The sequence below is a fragment of the Falco biarmicus genome, chromosome Z (assembly GCF_023638135.1).
Source record: "Falco biarmicus isolate bFalBia1 chromosome Z, bFalBia1.pri, whole genome shotgun sequence".
NCBI classification, from domain to species: domain Eukaryota; kingdom Metazoa; phylum Chordata; class Aves; order Falconiformes; family Falconidae; genus Falco; species Falco biarmicus.
Genome location: NC_079311.1, coordinates 65,129 through 82,888, shown reverse-complemented (window position 1 = coordinate 82,888; position 17,760 = coordinate 65,129). Strand labels below are relative to the sequence as shown.

At 56.5% G+C, this 17,760-nt stretch overlaps 2 protein-coding genes across 2 annotated transcripts; both read left to right on the top strand.

The window, feature by feature from the left end:
- The first annotated feature begins 1,819 nt into the window (after nucleotides 1–1,819).
- Nucleotides 1,820–7,066, top strand: LOC130142666 (acrosin-like). The gene is made up of 5 exons (XM_056324974.1): nucleotides 1,820–1,925; nucleotides 5,021–5,219; nucleotides 5,559–5,824; nucleotides 6,115–6,260; nucleotides 6,719–7,066. Exons 1-5 carry the CDS (start codon nucleotides 1,820–1,822, stop codon nucleotides 7,064–7,066), a joined length of 1,065 nt encoding a protein of 354 aa, XP_056180949.1.
- A 4,894-nt stretch (nucleotides 7,067–11,960) lies between these two features.
- Nucleotides 11,961–14,527, top strand: LOC130142665 (acrosin-like). Its single transcript, XM_056324973.1, has 5 exons — nucleotides 11,961–12,166; nucleotides 12,480–12,680; nucleotides 13,020–13,285; nucleotides 13,576–13,721; nucleotides 14,180–14,527. Exons 1-5 carry the CDS (start codon nucleotides 12,078–12,080, stop codon nucleotides 14,525–14,527), a joined length of 1,050 nt encoding a protein of 349 aa, XP_056180948.1. The 5' UTR covers nucleotides 11,961–12,077.
- The last annotated feature ends 3,233 nt before the right edge of the window (nucleotides 14,528–17,760 follow it).

The window sequence follows — 17,760 nt, the reverse complement described above, 5'->3', positions numbered from 1 at the left end:
GGCAGTTGGAAGCAGAGAATGCCTTGGGCTGGCTCCTGCTGGCATCCCTGTGGGCTTCTGTACGAGGCACAAGCCAGCTTGAAAGTGGCCTCTCAGGGCCAGCTGGGCTTCAGGGGAAATCCACGAGCTGGGGCCTTTGCTCACGCCACGGAGTTCCTGGGCTTCCCCAGGCTGCTCTGCTTTCACAGCTGCACCATGTTTCCAAGCCCAAGCCTACGGCTGCAGTGGCTGCAGGGAGCGCCATGAGCTTTGAGTGGGAGCAAAGAGGCTGCTGCTGCTGCTGCTCGGCAGTTGCCCCCCTCCCTGGCTGCCTCCTGGCTGTAGTAGCGGCCACGCTAGAGGAGCAACCGGAGGCCTGGGCCATACCAGACCCCTATGGAGGGGTGCCGCGGGGACTCGAGTGGAATGGTCGAGACTAGGGGACCAGGCCCCCCGTCCGGTGGGCTTTTTTTGAGGGCTTGAGGCTCTGCAGAGGGGTCTGGGGTGCAACGAAGGCCTCAGAAGGGGGCCTGAGTGGACTAGAGAGAGCCTAAGGCAGCCTCCGGGTAGCCAGGGGAAAGGGTGCCCAGTGCCAGGTGGCCTCCACAGCCACCAGGGACGTGGGCACAGGCACCGTCACGTGGGGAGGCAGGGAGCGTGGCATGGGCTTGTTGTGCTCATCATCTCCTTGCCCCTTTGCAGTGCCTTGATCTTGCAGCTAGCCCAGGCACTGCCCCCCACCAGCACAGGGACCCTTGCACAGCACTCCAGCTTAAGATCACTGGCACCGGCTGCCCAGAGAGGCCTCTGGAGACATTCCAGCACCACCTGCACAGGATTTTGTGCAACCTGCTCTAGCACAGCCGGCTTTTGCAGGGCGTTGGACTGGATAATCTCCAGAGGTTCCCTCCAACAACGACCATTGTGTGATTCTGGGACTCGCGGCACTTTGGCTGAGGAAGAAGAGGTCAGGACCCTCAGGCCACCCGACACCTGACTGCCTTCCCAGTGCCTGTCCAAGAAACCTGCCAGTCCTCACTAACCTGCACACGTGGGCTTGCACATGTGCATGAGCACTGCAGGGCAACAGCCTTCTCTCTCTTCCCCGTCCTCTACCGCAGGGCGAGCGCAGATGTTCTGCCAAGGGAGCACCAGCCTGCACAGGCCCCGCTGCTGTCGCTGTCATGCAGCGCCTCTTCTACCCCGGGCTCCCTCTACTGTGTCCCACACCACTGGCCTGGTGTGATGGCAGAGCCAGTGGCACTACCCTGTTGACGCAGAAGGCTCGGACACAACTGATACGACCAATGTGATCAAGTTGGTGCCACTTTATTAAGGGATACACAGCAATTCATACTCTACAGATGCTCTTAACAGACTCACAGCCATTTATACCCCCAGCTAAAAATACACACTCTACGCAGGCTTTGGTATGGAAAAGGTGATCGGTTAAAACGACTCGTTCACACGCTTCCACCTCCCCTAGGATTGGTCCCAGTGTGGTGCCCACACGCTGCTCCCCCCTTGTGCAGGCATCCGGTTTTTCCTCACCTTTCTGTCCAGCTCTCTTATCTCTCTGGCGAGTACACAGTCTCTTTGTCTCTCTTGGCCTTGCATATGTCCTTCACAACACCTGCAGCTTGTTACAGCTGCGGCCTGCTCGGCCTGCTATTCCAACAAAGTTACGTGGTCTGCACTGCTCATAATATGTCCGTTGTCTTCCAGCCACTCCACAAATCCCCCTTTTTGTTTTTGAGCGATCCAGACCCCTTTTATCAATCTGTTCATCATTCTCATAAAGCAATTCCACACGCAGCCCATTATCACCAAAGAGATTACAATGGCAAATAACATCGTTAACCCGCGCAGAAACAAGTCTTTTAACCCTCCAGTAATTCCTAAACCCTGTAGCCAGTCCGTTAACCCGTTCTCAGCCTTGATGGCCTGTACGTTTTTTCTCAACTCTGCAAGCTGCTTATGAATAGAGTTTGAGCGATCAGTCAAATTCATACAACACGTTCCTTAGCGCTCTTCACTCTAGGCTACTCTCTACTGTTCATGCTGTTTCCTTATCTTCTAGAGGTGAGATCACATTCCTCCTTTGTTTCTGTTGCATCCTAGTTTCTTCTCATACTCCCTCAAAGTTATGAACTCTTTGCTGCAGGATCTCAGCTGCACATGGCCAAAGCAAGGCCACAACCTCACATTATCCCACTGTCTCTGTTCCGTACGATTCTACAATTACCGGGGCCCCCCTCCCCTTCCCCCCCCCCCCCCCCCCCCTTTTTTTTTTTTTGAACAGCTAGTACCGGGTTTTCCATGTTCTGCAGGGCCCTTGCAAACATGACGGCAACCAAGGCAATAGCAAACAAACGATACTGCCAATTGAGTGAATGGATGCCAAAAAGGCTGACATTTTCTCAGGTTTTGATAACATGTTGCTGCAATGGGGCGCCTAAAATCCGCGCAGCATGTACCATCAAAATCCTCACAGCCATGTCCTTGAGCCAACAACAAAAAGCCAATACTTGCTCTGTTTTGTATGTAATAGCGGCCAATTTGACTCACGTTCTTAACTGCCTAACAAACAAGGTGATTTAACTCTTGAATGCTTTCCCTGCTGTTACTCCGGAGAAGAGAAGAACCACTGCAATACGTTCCCGTCAGTTCCATAAATCAACTACATCATTACCTGCTTCATCCAAAGCTATATTGCGTTTAAGCGCATTATGCTTATCAACATGTTCACGTGTTGATTTATGTGGGTGTCGTGGTCCCATCGTAGCCTCCTACTACGTTAGCATCTACATAAAGACAACTATCGACATTCAAAGCGCAAACAATATCAGCTTCTTTTGCATTAACATCATACAGAGGTAATCCCTTGTCCCCGATATCAAGGCTTTCAGTAAGATTCTTCATTCCCCACATACATTCACTTGTTTGCAAGTCAGGAAGGGCACACCAAGCCAGGATGTGTTCAGTTGCTGTGCTAAGGAGACCCACACATCAGTTGTTGGGTTGACTGGCGGCAGCAGCGCTCCCACGGTCCGGCACGCTAAGCTCAGGCCGCACACAGCGAGCAGGTATCCCATCGCGGACCTTCATCTGTAGAAACACAAGCATCACCTCTCCCCCAAGTTAACAATCCATGCGGTCCTGACCAATGCCTGGTATGAGGGTCTTTCCCGCGTACTAAGACACCTTGGTGCTTTTGCTGCTTGTCACCAGTTGACACAAAATATCGTACAATGGGAGGCACCGCACGGTCGACAGAGATTTTCAAAAAGTTCAAAATATAGCATGCTTTCTCGGAACGTGCCTCTGGGTCATTCCCCTCATTCCCCTTTTCTGTTTTTCAAGCAGGCGTTTAAGAGTATCATTCATGCATTCAACGATGGCTTGGCCCGCAGGGGAATGGGGAATACCAAATTGCTGGGGATCCCCCACCGGCATTGTAATGAGTTACATCTGTTGTAACACCAGCGTTGGAAAGCTTGAAGGCCTCTGCCATTAACTCCAAAACGGGACACGGGGATACCGTTTGGACAGGCTGGACAGGCTGCAACAATGCTGCGTGCAGCAGCCTGAGAGAGACTCTTTTGGCCAAACTGTTGGTACAAGAATCGCCAATTCTGATGATAAAATTGGTGGGCTAACACGACCTGCAGGTGGGCCTCAGGAACAGGCACCGACAGAGCCACAGAACCTGGAGCATCAACTCCAGCATTGCCATCGATTGCAGAACCGCGTAGGGAAGTGTGGCCGTAACATGCATAACATAGAATGGAGAACGGCGTTTCCAAATCCCTTCCCGAACTACAGTCAAAATTGCCAAAAAGCTTAGGATGGGTGATACGGCCATGGACAGCCAGCTCCAACTGGGAAAGGAGGGCTGCCACACAGGCTGAATCAGTAATGAGATTAACAGGGCCTGGGAAATAAAGAAATGCCAAGGCCGCAGCCCGCAACGCCATGACTTGCGATGATCCTTCCTGATGCACAATTTGGGAAGGCCATTGCCCATTTTTTTCCAAGCCACTGCGGCTTTTCCCACTTTTCCAGACCCATCTGTAAATACCGTATCACCTTTGATTGGTGGTCTCCAACTCAGTTGCCGTGGCTGCAAAGTTAGATCTACAGTCATTGCCCAAAGTGGATGAGGTGGATGATGGTACTGAACTTGCCCTTGAAAATTGCCAAGAGCCACTTGAAGGGCAGTAGAGTCTGACAGCGCCCATTCAGCGCAAAATTGTTGTACAGGGGCTATCACAACATGTGGAACACCTCCAGTCCACTCTAAATATCTTTTGGGGATTTTTACGATCAATTCAGTAACAAGTTTGTACCATCAAACCAGCAGATTTCATAGACTGCAAAGGCAAAGTGATCCCAGCTTCTGCCTCCACTCCTGCTTGGAACCCCTCCTATTGCCTCCCCTCCCTACCCTCACCCCCCCGCCCCACCCCCCCTGCCCCACCCCCCCCCCCCCCGACACCACCACGCCCAGCACCCGGAACCAGGCACTCTGTGACATCAGTCCCACGTCCAAGGGAACCCCGGGCAACGGGAATCCTGCGGGCAGTCCGTCGGCAGCCGTACTGGTGGCGACAAGCCCTCGTCCTTGCAGCTGCCACATGTCGCTGGCAGCGATGGATTTTCTGCGTCTCCTCGTTGTCCTGCTGGCCGTGTGCTGTCCTGTGCACGGCACATGGGACAGCTGTGGGTAAGTGGCCCGAGGCTCTGGGAGGGAGTTGGGCAAGCCTTGTGGGCTTCACTGGAGGGGGCCTGCTTGTCCCCCGTGGCCACCCCCCAGGTTCCTGAAAGCCATGTGGGAGGCTCAGTGCCTTGACAGCAGCCAGGCCGCCGGCACAACTGGTCTGCGGGCTGAAGCAGAAAGCGGGGCGAGGGGAGCGGGTTTTGGCCCCACGGGTTTCCTCGGCCCGTCTGGCCATGCCTTGTGGGGAGGGAAGACGGCTGGCCTTCAGCCGCAACGGCGCAAGCCACCCAGCAGCACAGTAAGGAGTTTCTGGTTACAGAGGGAGCTGCGGGCTTCGTCCCATGGCTTTGCACTACGGCATGTCGCGCGTCGTGGGTGGCACAGATGCCCTGCCGGGGGCCTGGCCCTGGATCGTCAGCATCCAGGCTCTCGTGGAAGGAGGCACGGCGCACATCTGCGGGGGCTCCCTCATCAGCCCACAGTGGGTCCTCACAGCAGCCCACTGCTTCATCGAGGTCAGGTAAGGAGGACCAGGGCTCGGGGCTAGCCCCACAACACTAGCAGGTGCCCTGAGCGCAGCGGCACGTGCTACTGCCGTCCCCTTGCCCTGCAGGACGCCCAGTGCCTGGGCACTCCGGAGCCCCGCCGAGAGGCTGCTCAGGAGAAGGCTGGGCTCGTGCCACTGCTTCCCAGCAGCCTCCCGCTCAACGCTGCTTGAGCCCAAGGCACGCGAGGGCAGTCGCAGCCTCCCTAGCGCTGCTTGCCTCTCTCCCTCGTCGAGCAGAAGGCAGGGCAAGTGCCGGGCTGCTGCAGCACGTGGCTGCGCTCCCTCTGAGCCCTCTCTCCATCTGCCTTCCAGGGACATCACCGTCTTGCGCGTGGTGCTCGGTGCCACCCAGCTGACTCAGCTGGGCCCTGAGGCTCAGGTGCGCGCCGTCAGGCGGCTGCTGGTTCACCAGCACTACTGGAACGTCACGCAGAGGAACGACATTGCCTTGCTGGAGCTGGACCAGCCTGTCCAGTGCAATAGCTACGTACAGCTTGCCTGTGTGCCCGACGCCTCGCTGAGAGTCTCAGAGCTGACAGCCTGCTACGTCAGTGGCTGGGGTGCCAGGAAAGCAAGAGGTGAGTGGCCCAAACGCAGTGGCGGTGCCAGTGCAAGCTTGGCCAGCTTGGGGAAGGAGGATGCGCTTCCTGACGGCAGAGGCGAAAGCCAGTGTCAGGCTGTGGGGGCATATGCCTCTCTCTTCCAGAGAGGGGCCGGAGCCATTGACCCAGAGCAAGGCAGAAAGGCAAGAGCGGTCCAGCGCCTGTCGGCATGCAAAGCCGAGCCCCGGGGGAGCGCTTCAGCCAGACGCGGGAGGAGAACTGGCAATCAGCGGCTGGGTGTTCATTCCTTTCTGTGCTCTTCACAGCTGGAGGATCGGCATACGTGCTGCAGGAGGCCCAGGTCCACCTCATTGATGCCAGGGTCTGTAACAGCAGCGGCTGGTACAGGGGGGCCATCCACACCCACAACATGTGTGCTGGCTATCCGCAGGGCGGCATCGACACCTGCCAGGTAGGAGCGTGCTACAAGCCAAGCCCCGGCAGCACAGGCAGCCCCGCCACAACCGCCCAAACGTGCGCCATCACGGCCTTTTGCTGGCCACTCACACTCCCATGGCTGGGTCCCCACTGCTGAGGGCCTTACCCGCCCTTCCCCATGGGCAGGCCCTTGCCCAGGGCCTGCCCGCCTTGTCCCAGAGGCTTGGCACGCTGCCCAGAAGGCCCACGCGGTGCCCTTGGCAGCCCACAGCTCCACCATCCCAGCCGTCTGACACACCTTCACCACCACCGTGAAGAGCGGTGAGAGCGAGCCCTGCCTTACAGGCCCACCGCCCCCTGCCAGGCAAGCTTCTACAGAGCTTGGCTGGCCACTGAATGCAGCTCTGGCAGGTGCCGTGAGAGAGAAGGAGCCAGCCACCGGGCTGACGGTGGCCACCCAACAACCCCTTCGTCCTCTCTCCTGTGCTGCAGGGGGACAGCGGTGGGCCTCTCGTGTGCCAAGACAAGAGCGCCGACTACTTCTGGCTTGTTGGCGTGACCAGCTGGGGGACGGGCTGTGCGAGAGCAAGGAAGCCCGGAGTCTACACCTCCACCCAGCACTTCTACGACTGGATCCTGGCGCAGATGGGCCTGCGCCCAGCAGTAACCACTACTGCAAGGCCACAGCCAGTCTTCACCTACACCCCCGTTCAGAGGCCAAGGCCAAGGCCAAGGCCAACAGAATCGAGCCGGTTTCCACCCTGCCCGTTTCCAGTCCAGAAGCTGCTGGACTTCTTTACTCGGCTGCAGGAGCTCCTGCAGTACCTAAGGGCGAAATAGCTTGGAGCAGCACCGTGAGGAGCATGCAGGGCAGGCTGCAGCGCACGACGACCGTTTCCTGCTGGGGCAATCCCTGCTGATGAAAGGCAGCCTCAGTGACAAAGGCCTGCTCTGTCCTGCCCGCGCTGCTCACAACGGCAGAACTCAGCAGGCTGCCTTCTTGCAATAAAGTGTTTCCGTTGGCATGGCTAACCATGCGCCAGTGCACTGCAGTCTCCTGTGCGAGGCAAGGACTTCCAGAGCCGGCACCTGCCGAAGGAGGCAGGCTGCCAAGTCGGGCACAAAGGGTCACCGCAAAGGGCTGAAGCTCTGCCTGCTCCGAGAGAAGCATGAGGGAACAGTGGAAGGAAGGCAGGCAGGTCATAGGAGGGCTCAGGGCCTTGGGGGTGGCAGTTGGAAGCAGAGAATGCCTTGGGCTGGCTCCTGCTGGCATCCCTGTGGGCTTCTGTACGAGGCGCAAGCCAGCTTGAAAGTGGCCTCTCAGGGCCAGCTGGGCTTCAGGGGAAATCCACGAGCTGGGGCCTTTGCTCACGCCACGGAGTTCCTGGGCTTCCCCAGGCTGCTCTGCTTTCACAGCTGCACCATGTTTCCAAGCCCAAGCCTACGGCTGCAGTGGCTGCAGGGAGCGCCTTGAGCTTTGAGTGGGAGCAAAGAGGCTGCTGCTGCTGCTGCTCGGCAGTTGCCCCCCTCCCTGGCTGCCTCCTGGCTGTAGTAGCGGCCACGCTAGAGGAGCAACCGGAGGCCTGGGCCATACCAGGACCCCTATGGAGGGGTGCCGCGGGGACTCGAGTGGAATGGTCGAGACTAGGGGACCAGGCCCCCCGTCCGGTGGGCTTTTTTTGAGGGCTTGAGGCTCTGCAGAGGGGTCTGGGGTGCAACGAAGGCCTCAGAAGGGGGCCTGAGTGGACTAGAGAGAGCCTAAGGCAGCCTCCGGGTAGCCAGGGGAAAGGGTGCCCAGTGCCAGGTGGCCTCCACAGCCACCAGGGACGTGGGCACAGGCACCGTCACGTGGGGAGGCAGGGAGCGTGGCATGGGCTTGTTGTGCTCATCATCTCCTTGCCCCTTTGCAGTGCCTTGATCTTGCAGCTAGCCCAGGCACTGCCCCCCACCAGCACAGGGACCCTTGCACAGCACTCCAGCTTAAGATCACTGGCACCGGCTGCCCAGAGAGGCCTCTGGAGACATTCCAGCACCACCTGCACAGGATTTTGTGCAACCTGCTCTAGCACAGCCGGCTTTTGCAGGGCGTTGGACTGGATAATCTCCAGAGGTTCCCTCCAACAACGACCATTGTGTGATTCTGGGACTCGCGGCACTTTGGCTGAGGAAGAAGAGGTCAGGACCCTCAGGCCACCCGACACCTGACTGCCTTCCCAGTGCCTGTCCAAGAAACCTGCCAGTCCTCACTAACAGAAGTTGGACCTGCACACGTGGGCTTGCACATGTGCATGAGCACTGCAGGGCAACAGCCTTCTCTCTCTTCCCCGTCCTCTACCGCAGGGCGAGCGCAGATGTTCTGCCAAGGGAGCACCAGCCTGCACAGGCCCCGCTGCTGTCGCTGTCATGCAGCGCCTCTTCTACCCCGGGCTCCCTCTACTGTGTCCCACACCACTGGCCTGGTGTGATGGCAGAGCCAGTGGCACTACCCTGTTGACGCAGAAGGCTCGGACACAACTGATACGACCAATGTGATCAAGTTGGTGCCACTTTATTAAGGGATACACAGCAATTCATACTCTACAGATGCTCTTAACAGACTCACAGCCATTTATACCCCCAGCTAAAAATACACACTCTACGCAGGCTTTGGTATGGAAAAGGTGATCGGTTAAAACGACTCGTTCACACGCTTCCACCTCCCCTAGGATTGGTCCCAGTGTGGTACCCACACGCTGCTCCCCCCTTGTGCAGGCATCCGGTTTTTCCTCACCTTTCTGTCCAGCTCTCTTATCTCTCTGGCGAGTACACAGTCTCTTTGTCTCTCTTGGCCTTGCATATGTCCTTCACAACACCTGCAGCTTGTTACAGCTGCGGCCTGCTCGGCCTGCTATTCCAACAAAGTTACGTGGTCTGCACTGCTCATAATATGTCCGTTGTCTTCCAGCCACTCCACAAATCCCCCTTTTTGTTTTTGAGCGATCCAGACCCCTTTTATCAATCTGTTCATCATTCTCATAAAGCAATTCCACACGCAGCCCATTATCACCAAAGAGATTACAATGGCAAATAACATCGTTAACCCGCGCAGAAACAAGTCTTTTAACCCTCCAGTAATTCCTAAACCCTGTAGCCAGTCCGTTAACCCGTTCTCAGCCTTGATGGCCTGTACGTTTTTTCTCAACTCTGCAAGCTGCTTATGAATAGAGTTTGAGCGATCAGTCAAATTCATACAACACGTTCCTTAGCGCTCTTCACTCTAGGCTACTCTCTACTGTTCATGCTGTTTCCTTATCTTCTAGAGGTGAGATCACATTCCTCCTTTGTTTCTGTTGCATCCTAGTTTCTTCTCATACTCCCTCAAAGTTATGAACTCTTTGCTGCAGGATCTCAGCTGCACATCGCCAAAGCAAGGCCACAACCTCACATTATCCCACTGTCTCTGTTCCGTACGATTCTACAATTACCGGGGCCCCCCTCCCCCCTCCCCCTCCCCCCCCCCCCCCCCTTTTTTTTTTTTTGAACAGCTAGTACCGGGTTTTCCATGTTCTGCAGGGCCCTTGCAAACATGACGGCAACCAAGGCAATAGCAAACAAACGATACTGCCAATTGAGTGAATGGATGCCAAAAAGGCTGACATTTTCTCAGGTTTTGATAACATGTTGCTGCAATGGGGTGCCTAAAATCCGCGCAGCATGTACCATCAAAATCCTCACAGCCATGTCCTTGAGCCAACAACAAAAAGCCAATACTTGCTCTGTTTTGTATGTAATAGCGGCCAATTTGACTCACGTTCTTAACTGCCTAACAAACAAGGTGATTTAACTCTTGAATGCTTTCCCTGCTGTTACTCCGGAGAAGAGGAGAACCACTGCAATACGTTCCCGTCAGTTCCATAAATCAACTACATCATTACCTGCTTCATCCAAAGCTATATTGCGTTTAAGCGCATTATGCTTATCAACATGTTCACGTGTTGATTTATGTGGGTGTCATGGTCCCATCGTAGCCTCCTACTACGTTAGCATCTACATAAAGACAACTATCGACATTCAAAGCGCAAACAATATCAGCTTCTTTTGCATTAACATCATACAGAGGTAATCCCTTGTCCCCGATATCAAGGCTTTCAGTAAGATTCTTCATTCCCCACATACATTCACTTGTTTGCAAGTCAGGAAGGGCACACCAAGCCAGGATGTGTTCAGTTGCTGTGCTAAGGAGACCCACACATCAGTTGTTGGGTTGACTGGCGGCAGCAGCGCTCCCACGGTCCGGCACGCTAAGCTCAGGCCGCACACAGCGAGCAGGTATCCCATCGCGGACCTTCATCTGTAGAAACACAAGCATCACCTCTCCCCCAAGTTAACAATCCATGCGGTCCTGACCAATGCCTGGTATGAGGGTCTTTCCCGCGTACTAAGACACCTTGGTGCTTTTGCTGCTTGTCACCAGTTGACACAAAATATCGTACAATGGGAGGCACCGCACGGTCGACAGAGATTTTCAAAAAGTTCAAAATATAGCATGCTTTCTCGGAACGTGCCTCTGGGTCATTCCCCTCATTCCCCTTTTCTGTTTTTCAAGCAGGCGTTTAAGAGTATCATTCATGCATTCAACGATGGCTTGGCCCGCAGGGGAATGGGGAATACCAAATTGCTGGGGATCCCCCACCGGCATTGTAATGAGTTACATCTGTTGTAACACCAGCGTTGGAAAGCTTGAAGGCCTCTGCCATTAACTCCAAAACGGGACACGGGGATACCGTTTGGACAGGCTGGACAGGCTGCAACAATGCTGCGTGCAGCAGCCTGAGAGAGACTCTTTTGGCCAAACTGTTGGTACAAGAATCGCCAATTCTGATGATAAAATTGGTGGGCTAACACGACCTGCAGGTGGGCCTCAGGAACAGGCACCGACAGAGCCACAGAACCTGGAGCATCAACTCCAGCATTGCCATCGATTGCAGAACCGCGTAGGGAAGTGTGGCCGTAACATGCATAACATAGAATGGAGAACGGCGTTTCCAAATCCCTTCCCGAACTACAGTCAAAATTGCCAAAAAGCTTAGGATGGGTGATACGGCCATGGACAGCCAGCTCCAACTGGGAAAGGAGGGCTGCCACACAGGCTGAATCAGTAATGAGATTAACAGGGCCTGGGAAATAAAGAAATGCCAAGGCCGCAGCCCGCAACGCCATGACTTGCGATGATCCTTCCTGATGCACAATTTGGGAAGGCCATTGCCCATTTTTTTCCAAGCCACTGCGGCTTTTCCCACTTTTCCAGACCCATCTGTAAATACCGTATCACCTTTGATTGGTGGTCTCCAACTCAGTTGCCGTGGCTGCAAAGTTAGATCTACAGTCATTGCCCAAAGTGGATGAGGTGGATGATGGTACTGAACTTGCCCTTGAAAATTGCCAAGAGCCACTTGAAGGGCAGTAGAGTCTGACAGCGCCCATTCAGCGCAAAATTGTTGTACAGGGGCTATCACAACATGTGGAACACCTCCAGTCCACTCTAAATATCTTTTGGGGATTTTTACGATCAATTCAGTAACAAGTTCGTACCATCAAACCAGCAGATTTCATAGACTGCAAAGGCAAAGTGATCCCAGCTTCTGCCTCCACTCCTGCTTGGAACCCCTCCTATTGCCTCCCCTCCCTACCCTCACCCCCCCGCCCCACCCCCCCTGCCCCACCCCCCGACACCACCACGCCCAGCACCCGGAACCAGGCACTCTGTGACATCAGTCCCACGTCCAAGGGAACCCCGGGCAACGGGAATCCTGCGGGCAGTCCGTCGGCAGCCGTACTGGTGGCGACAAGCCCTCGTCCTTGCAGCTGCCACATGTCGCTGGCAGCGATGGATTTTCTGCGTCTCCTCGTTGTCCTGCTGGCCGTGTGCTGTCCTGTGCACGGCACATGGGACAGCTGTGGGTAAGTGGCCCGAGGCTCTGGGAGGGAGTTGGGCAAGCCTTGTGGGCTTCACTGGAGGGGGCCTGCTTGTCCCCCGTGGCCACCCCCCAGGTTCCTGAAAGCCATGTGGGAGGCTCAGTGCCTTGACAGCAGCCAGGCCGCCGGCACAACTGGTCTGCGGGCTGAAGCAGAAAGCGGGGCGAAGGGAGCGGGTTTTGGCCCCACGGGTTTCCTCGGCCCGTCTGGCCATGCCTTGTGGGGAGGGAAGACGGCTGGCCTTCAGCCGCAACGGCGCAAGCCACCCAGCCGCACAGTAAGGAGTTTCTGGTTACAGAGGGAGCTGCGGGCTTCGTCCCATGGCTTTGCACTACGGCATGTCGCGCGTCGTGGGTGGCACAGATGCCCTGCCGGGGGCCTGGCCCTGGATCGTCAGCATCCAGGCTCTCGTGGAAGGAGGCACGGCGCACATCTGCGGGGGCTCCCTCATCAGCCCACAGTGGGTCCTCACAGCAGCCCACTGCTTCATCGAGGTCAGGTAAGGAGGACCAGGGCTCGGGGCTAGCCCCACAACACTAGCAGGTGCCCTGAGCGCAGCGGCACGTGCTACTGCCGTCCCCTTGCCCTGCAGGACGCCCAGTGCCTGGGCACTCCGGAGCCCCGCCGAGGGGCTGCTCAGGAGAAGGCTGGGCTCGTGCCACTGCTTCCCAGCAGCCTGCCGCTCAACGCTGCTTGAGCCCAAGGCACGCGAGGGCAGTCGCAGCCTCCCTAGCGCTGCTTGCCTCTCTCCCTCGTCGAGCAGAAGGCAGGGCAAGTGCCGGGCTGCTGCAGCACGTGGCTGCGCTCCCTCTGAGCCCTCTCTCCATCTGCCTTCCAGGGACATCACCGTCTTGCGCGTGGTGCTCGGTGCCACCCAGCTGACTCAGCTGGGCCCTGAGGCTCAGGTGCGCGCCGTCAGGCGGCTGCTGGTTCACCAGCACTACTGGAACGTCACGCAGAGCAACGACATTGCCTTGCTGGAGCTGGACCAGCCTGTCCAGTGCAACAGCTACGTACAGCTTGCCTGTGTGCCCGACGCCTCGCTGAGAGTCTCAGAGCTGACAGCCTGCTACGTCAGTGGCTGGGGTGCCAGGAAAGCAAGAGGTGAGTGGCCCAAACGCAGTGGCGGTGCCAGTGCAAGCTTGGCCAGCTTGGGGAAGGAGGATGCGCTTCCTGACGGCAGAGGCGAAAGCCAGTGTCAGGCTGTGGGGGCATATGCCTCTCTCTTCCAGAGAGGGGCCGGAGCCATTGACCCAGAGCAAGGCAGAAAGGCAAGAGCGGTCCAGCGCCTGTCGGCATGCAAAGCCGAGCCCCGGGGGAGCGCTTCAGCCAGACGCGGGAGGAGAACTGGCAATCAGCGGCTGGGTGTTCATTCCTTTCTGTGCTCTTCACAGCTGGAGGATCGGCATACGTGCTGCAGGAGGCCCAGGTCCACCTCATTGATGCCAGGGTCTGTAACAGCAGCGGCTGGTACAGGGGGGCCATCCACACCCACAACATGTGTGCTGGCTATCCGCAGGGCGGCATCGACACCTGCCAGGTAGGAGCGTGCTACAAGCCAAGCCCCGGCAGCACAGGCAGCCCCGCCACAACCGCCCAAACGTGCGCCATCACGGCCTTTTGCTGGCCACTCACACTCCCATGGCTGGGTCCCCACCGCTGAGGGCCTTACCCGCCCTTCCCCATGGGCAGGCCCTTGCCCAGGGCCTGCCCGCCTTGTCCCAGAGGCTTGGCACGCTGCCCAGAAGGCCCACGCGGTGCCCTTGGCAGCCCACAGCTCCACCATCCCAGCCGTCTGACACACCTTCACCACCACCGTGAAGAGCGGTGAGAGCGAGCCCTGCCTTACAGGCCCACCGCCCCCTGCCAGGCAAGCTTCTACAGAGCTTGGCTGGCCACTGAATGCAGCTCTGGCAGGTGCCGTGAGAGAGAAGGAGCCAGCCACCGGGCTGACGGTGGCCACCCAACAACCCCTTCGTCCTCTCTCCTGTGCTGCAGGGGGACAGCGGTGGGCCTCTCGTGTGCCAAGACAAGAGCGCCGACTACTTCTGGCTTGTTGGCGTGACCAGCTGGGGGACGGGCTGTGCGAGAGCAAGGAAGCCCGGAGTCTACACCTCCACCCAGCACTTCTACGACTGGATCCTGGCGCAGATGGGCCTGCGCCCAGCAGTAACCACTACTGCAAGGCCACAGCCAGTCTTCACCTACACCCCCGTTCAGAGGCCAAGGCCAAGGCCAAGGCCAACAGAATCGAGCCGGTTTCCACCCTGCCCGTTTCCAGTCCAGAAGCTGCTGGACTTCTTTACTCGGCTGCAGGAGCTCCTGCAGTACCTAAGGGCGAAATAGCTTGGAGCAGCACCGTGAGGAGCATGCAGGGCAGGCTGCAGCGCACGACGACCGTTTCCTGCTGGGGCAATCCCTGCTGATGAAAGGCAGCCTCAGTGACAAAGGCCTGCTCTGTCCTGCCCGCGCTGCTCACAACGGCAGAACTCAGCAGGCTGCCTTCTTGCAATAAAGTGTTTCCGTTGGCATGGCTAACCATGCGCCAGTGCACTGCAGTCTCCTGTGCGAGGCAAGGACTTCCAGAGCCGGCACCTGCCGAAGGAGGCAGGCTGCCAAGTCGGGCACAAAGGGTCACCGCAAAGGGCTGAAGCTCTGCCTGCTCCGAGAGAAGCATGAGGGAACAGTGGAAGGAAGGCAGGCAGGTCATAGGAGGGCTCAGGGCCTTGGGGGTGGCAGTTGGAAGCAGAGAATGCCTTGGGCTGGCTCCTGCTGGCATCCCTGTGGGCTTCTGTACCAGGCGCAAGCCAGCTTGAAAGTGGCCTCTCAGGGCCAGCTGGGCTTCAGGGGAAATCCACGAGCTGGGGCCTTTGCTCACGCCACGGAGTTCCTGGGCTTCCCCAGGCTGCTCTGCTTTCACAGCTGCACCATGTTTCCAAGCCCAAGCCTACGGCTGCAGTGGCTGCAGGGAGCGCCTTGAGCTTTGAGTGGGAGCAAAGAGGCTGCTGCTGCTGCTGCTCGGCAGTTGCCCCCCTCCCTGGCTGCCTCCTGGCTGTAGTAGCGGCCACGCTAGAGGAGCAACCGGAGGCCTGGGGCATACCAGACCCCTATGGAGGGGTGCCGCGGGGACTCGAGTGGAATGGTCGAGACTAGGGGACCAGGCCCCCCATCCGGTGGGCTTTTTTTGAGGGCTTGAGGCTCTGCAGAGGGGTCTGGGGTGCAACGAAGGCCTCAGAAGGGGGCCTGAGTGGACTAGAGAGAGCCTAAGGCAGCCTCCGGGTAGCCAGGGGAAAGGGTGCCCAGTGCCAGGTGGCCTCCACAGCCACCAGGGACCTGGGCACAGGCACCGTCACGTGGGGAGGCAGGGAGCGTGGCATGGGCTTGTTGTGCTCATCATCTCCTTGCCCCTTTGCAGTGCCTTGATCTTGCAGCTAGCCCAGGCACTGCCCCCCACCAGCACAGGGACCCTTGCACAGCACTCCAGCTTAAGATCACTGGCACCGGCTGCCCAGAGAGGCCTCTGGAGACATTCCAGCACCACCTGCACAGGATTTTGTGCAACCTGCTCTAGCACAGCCGGCTTTTGCAGGGCGTTGGACTGGATAATCTCCAGAGGTTCCCTCCAACAACGACCATTGTGTGATTCTGGGACTCGCGGCACTTTGGCTGAGGAAGAAGAGGTCAGGACCCTCAGGCCACCCGACACCTGACTGCCTTCCCAGTGCCTGTCCAAGAAACCTGCCAGTCCTCACTAACAGAAGTTGGACCTGCACACGTGGGCTTGCACATGTGCATGAGCACTGCAGGGCAACAGCCTTCTCTCTCTTCCCCGTCCTCTACCGCAGGGCGAGCGCAGATGTTCTGCCAAGGGAGCACCAGCCTGCACAGGCCACGCTGCTGTCGCTGTCATGCAGCGCCTCTTCTACCCCGGGCTCCCTCTACTGTGTCCCACACCACTGGCCTGGTGTGATGGCAGAGCCAGTGGCACTACCCTGTTGACGCAGAAGGCTCGGACACAACTGATACGACCAATGTGATCAAGTTGGTGCCACTTTATTAAGGGATACACAGCAATTCATACTCTACAGATGCTCTTAACAGACTCACAGCCATTTATACCCCCAGCTAAAAATACACACTCTACGCAGGCTTTGGTATGGAAAAGGTGATCGGTTAAAACGACTCGTTCACACGCTTCCACCTCCCCTAGGATTGGTCCCAGTGTGGTGCCCACACGCTGCTCCCCCCTTGTGCAGGCATCCGGTTTTTCCTCACCTTTCTGTCCAGCTCTCTTATCTCTCTGGCGAGTACACAGTCTCTTTGTCTCTCTTGGCCTTGCATATGTCCTTCACAACACCTGCAGCTTGTTACAGCTGCGGCCTGCTCGGCCTGCTATTCCAACAAAGTTACGTGGTCTGCACTGCTCATAATATGTCCGTTGTCTTCCAGCCACTCCACAAATCCCCCTTTTTGTTTTTGAGCGATCCAGACCCCTTTTATCAATCTGTTCATCATTCTCATAAAGCAATTCCACACGCAGCCCATTATCACCAAAGAGATTACAATGGCAAATAACATCGTTAACCCGCGCAGAAACAAGTCTTTTAACCCTCCAGTAATTCCTAAACCCTGTAGCCAGTCCGTTAACCCGTTCTCAGCCTTGATGGCCTGTACGTTTTTTCTCAACTCTGCAAGCTGCTTATGAATAGAGTTTGAGCGATCAGTCAAATTCATACAACACGTTCCTTAGCGCTCTTCACTCTAGGCTACTCTCTACTGTTCATGCTGTTTCCTTATCTTCTAGAGGTGAGATCACATTCCTCCTTTGTTTCTGTTGCATCCTAGTTTCTTCTCATACTCCCTCAAAGTTATGAACTCTTTGCTGCAGGATCTCAGCTGCACATCGCCAAAGCAAGGCCACAACCTCACATTATCCCACTGTCTCTGTTCCGTACGATTCTACAATTACCGGGGCCCCCCTCCCCCTCCCCCTCCCCCCCCCCCTTTTTTTTTTTTTTGAACAGCTAGTACCGGGTTTTCCATGTTCTGCAGGGCCCTTGCAAACATGACGGCAACCAAGGCAATAGCAAACAAACGATACTGCCAATTGAGTGAATGGATGCCAAAAAGGCTGACATTTTCTCAGGTTTTGATAACATGTTGCTGCAATGGGGCGCCTAAAATCCGCGCAGCATGTACCATCAAAATCCTCACAGCCATGTCCTTGAGCCAACAACAAAAAGCCAATACTTGCTCTGTTTTGTATGTAATAGCGGCCAATTTGACTCACGTTCTTAACTGCCTTAACAAACAAGGTGATTTAACTCTTGAATGCTTTCCCTGCTGTTACTCCGGAGAAGAGAAGAACCACTGCAATACGTTCCCGTCAGTTCCATAAATCAACTACATCATTACCTGCTTCATCCAAAGCTATATTGCGTTTAAGCGCATTATGCTTATCAACATGTTCACGTGTTGATTTATGTGGGTGTCATGGTCCCATCGTAGCCTCCTACTATGTTAGCATCTACATAAAGACAACTATCGACATTCAAAGCGCAAACAATATCAGCTTCTTT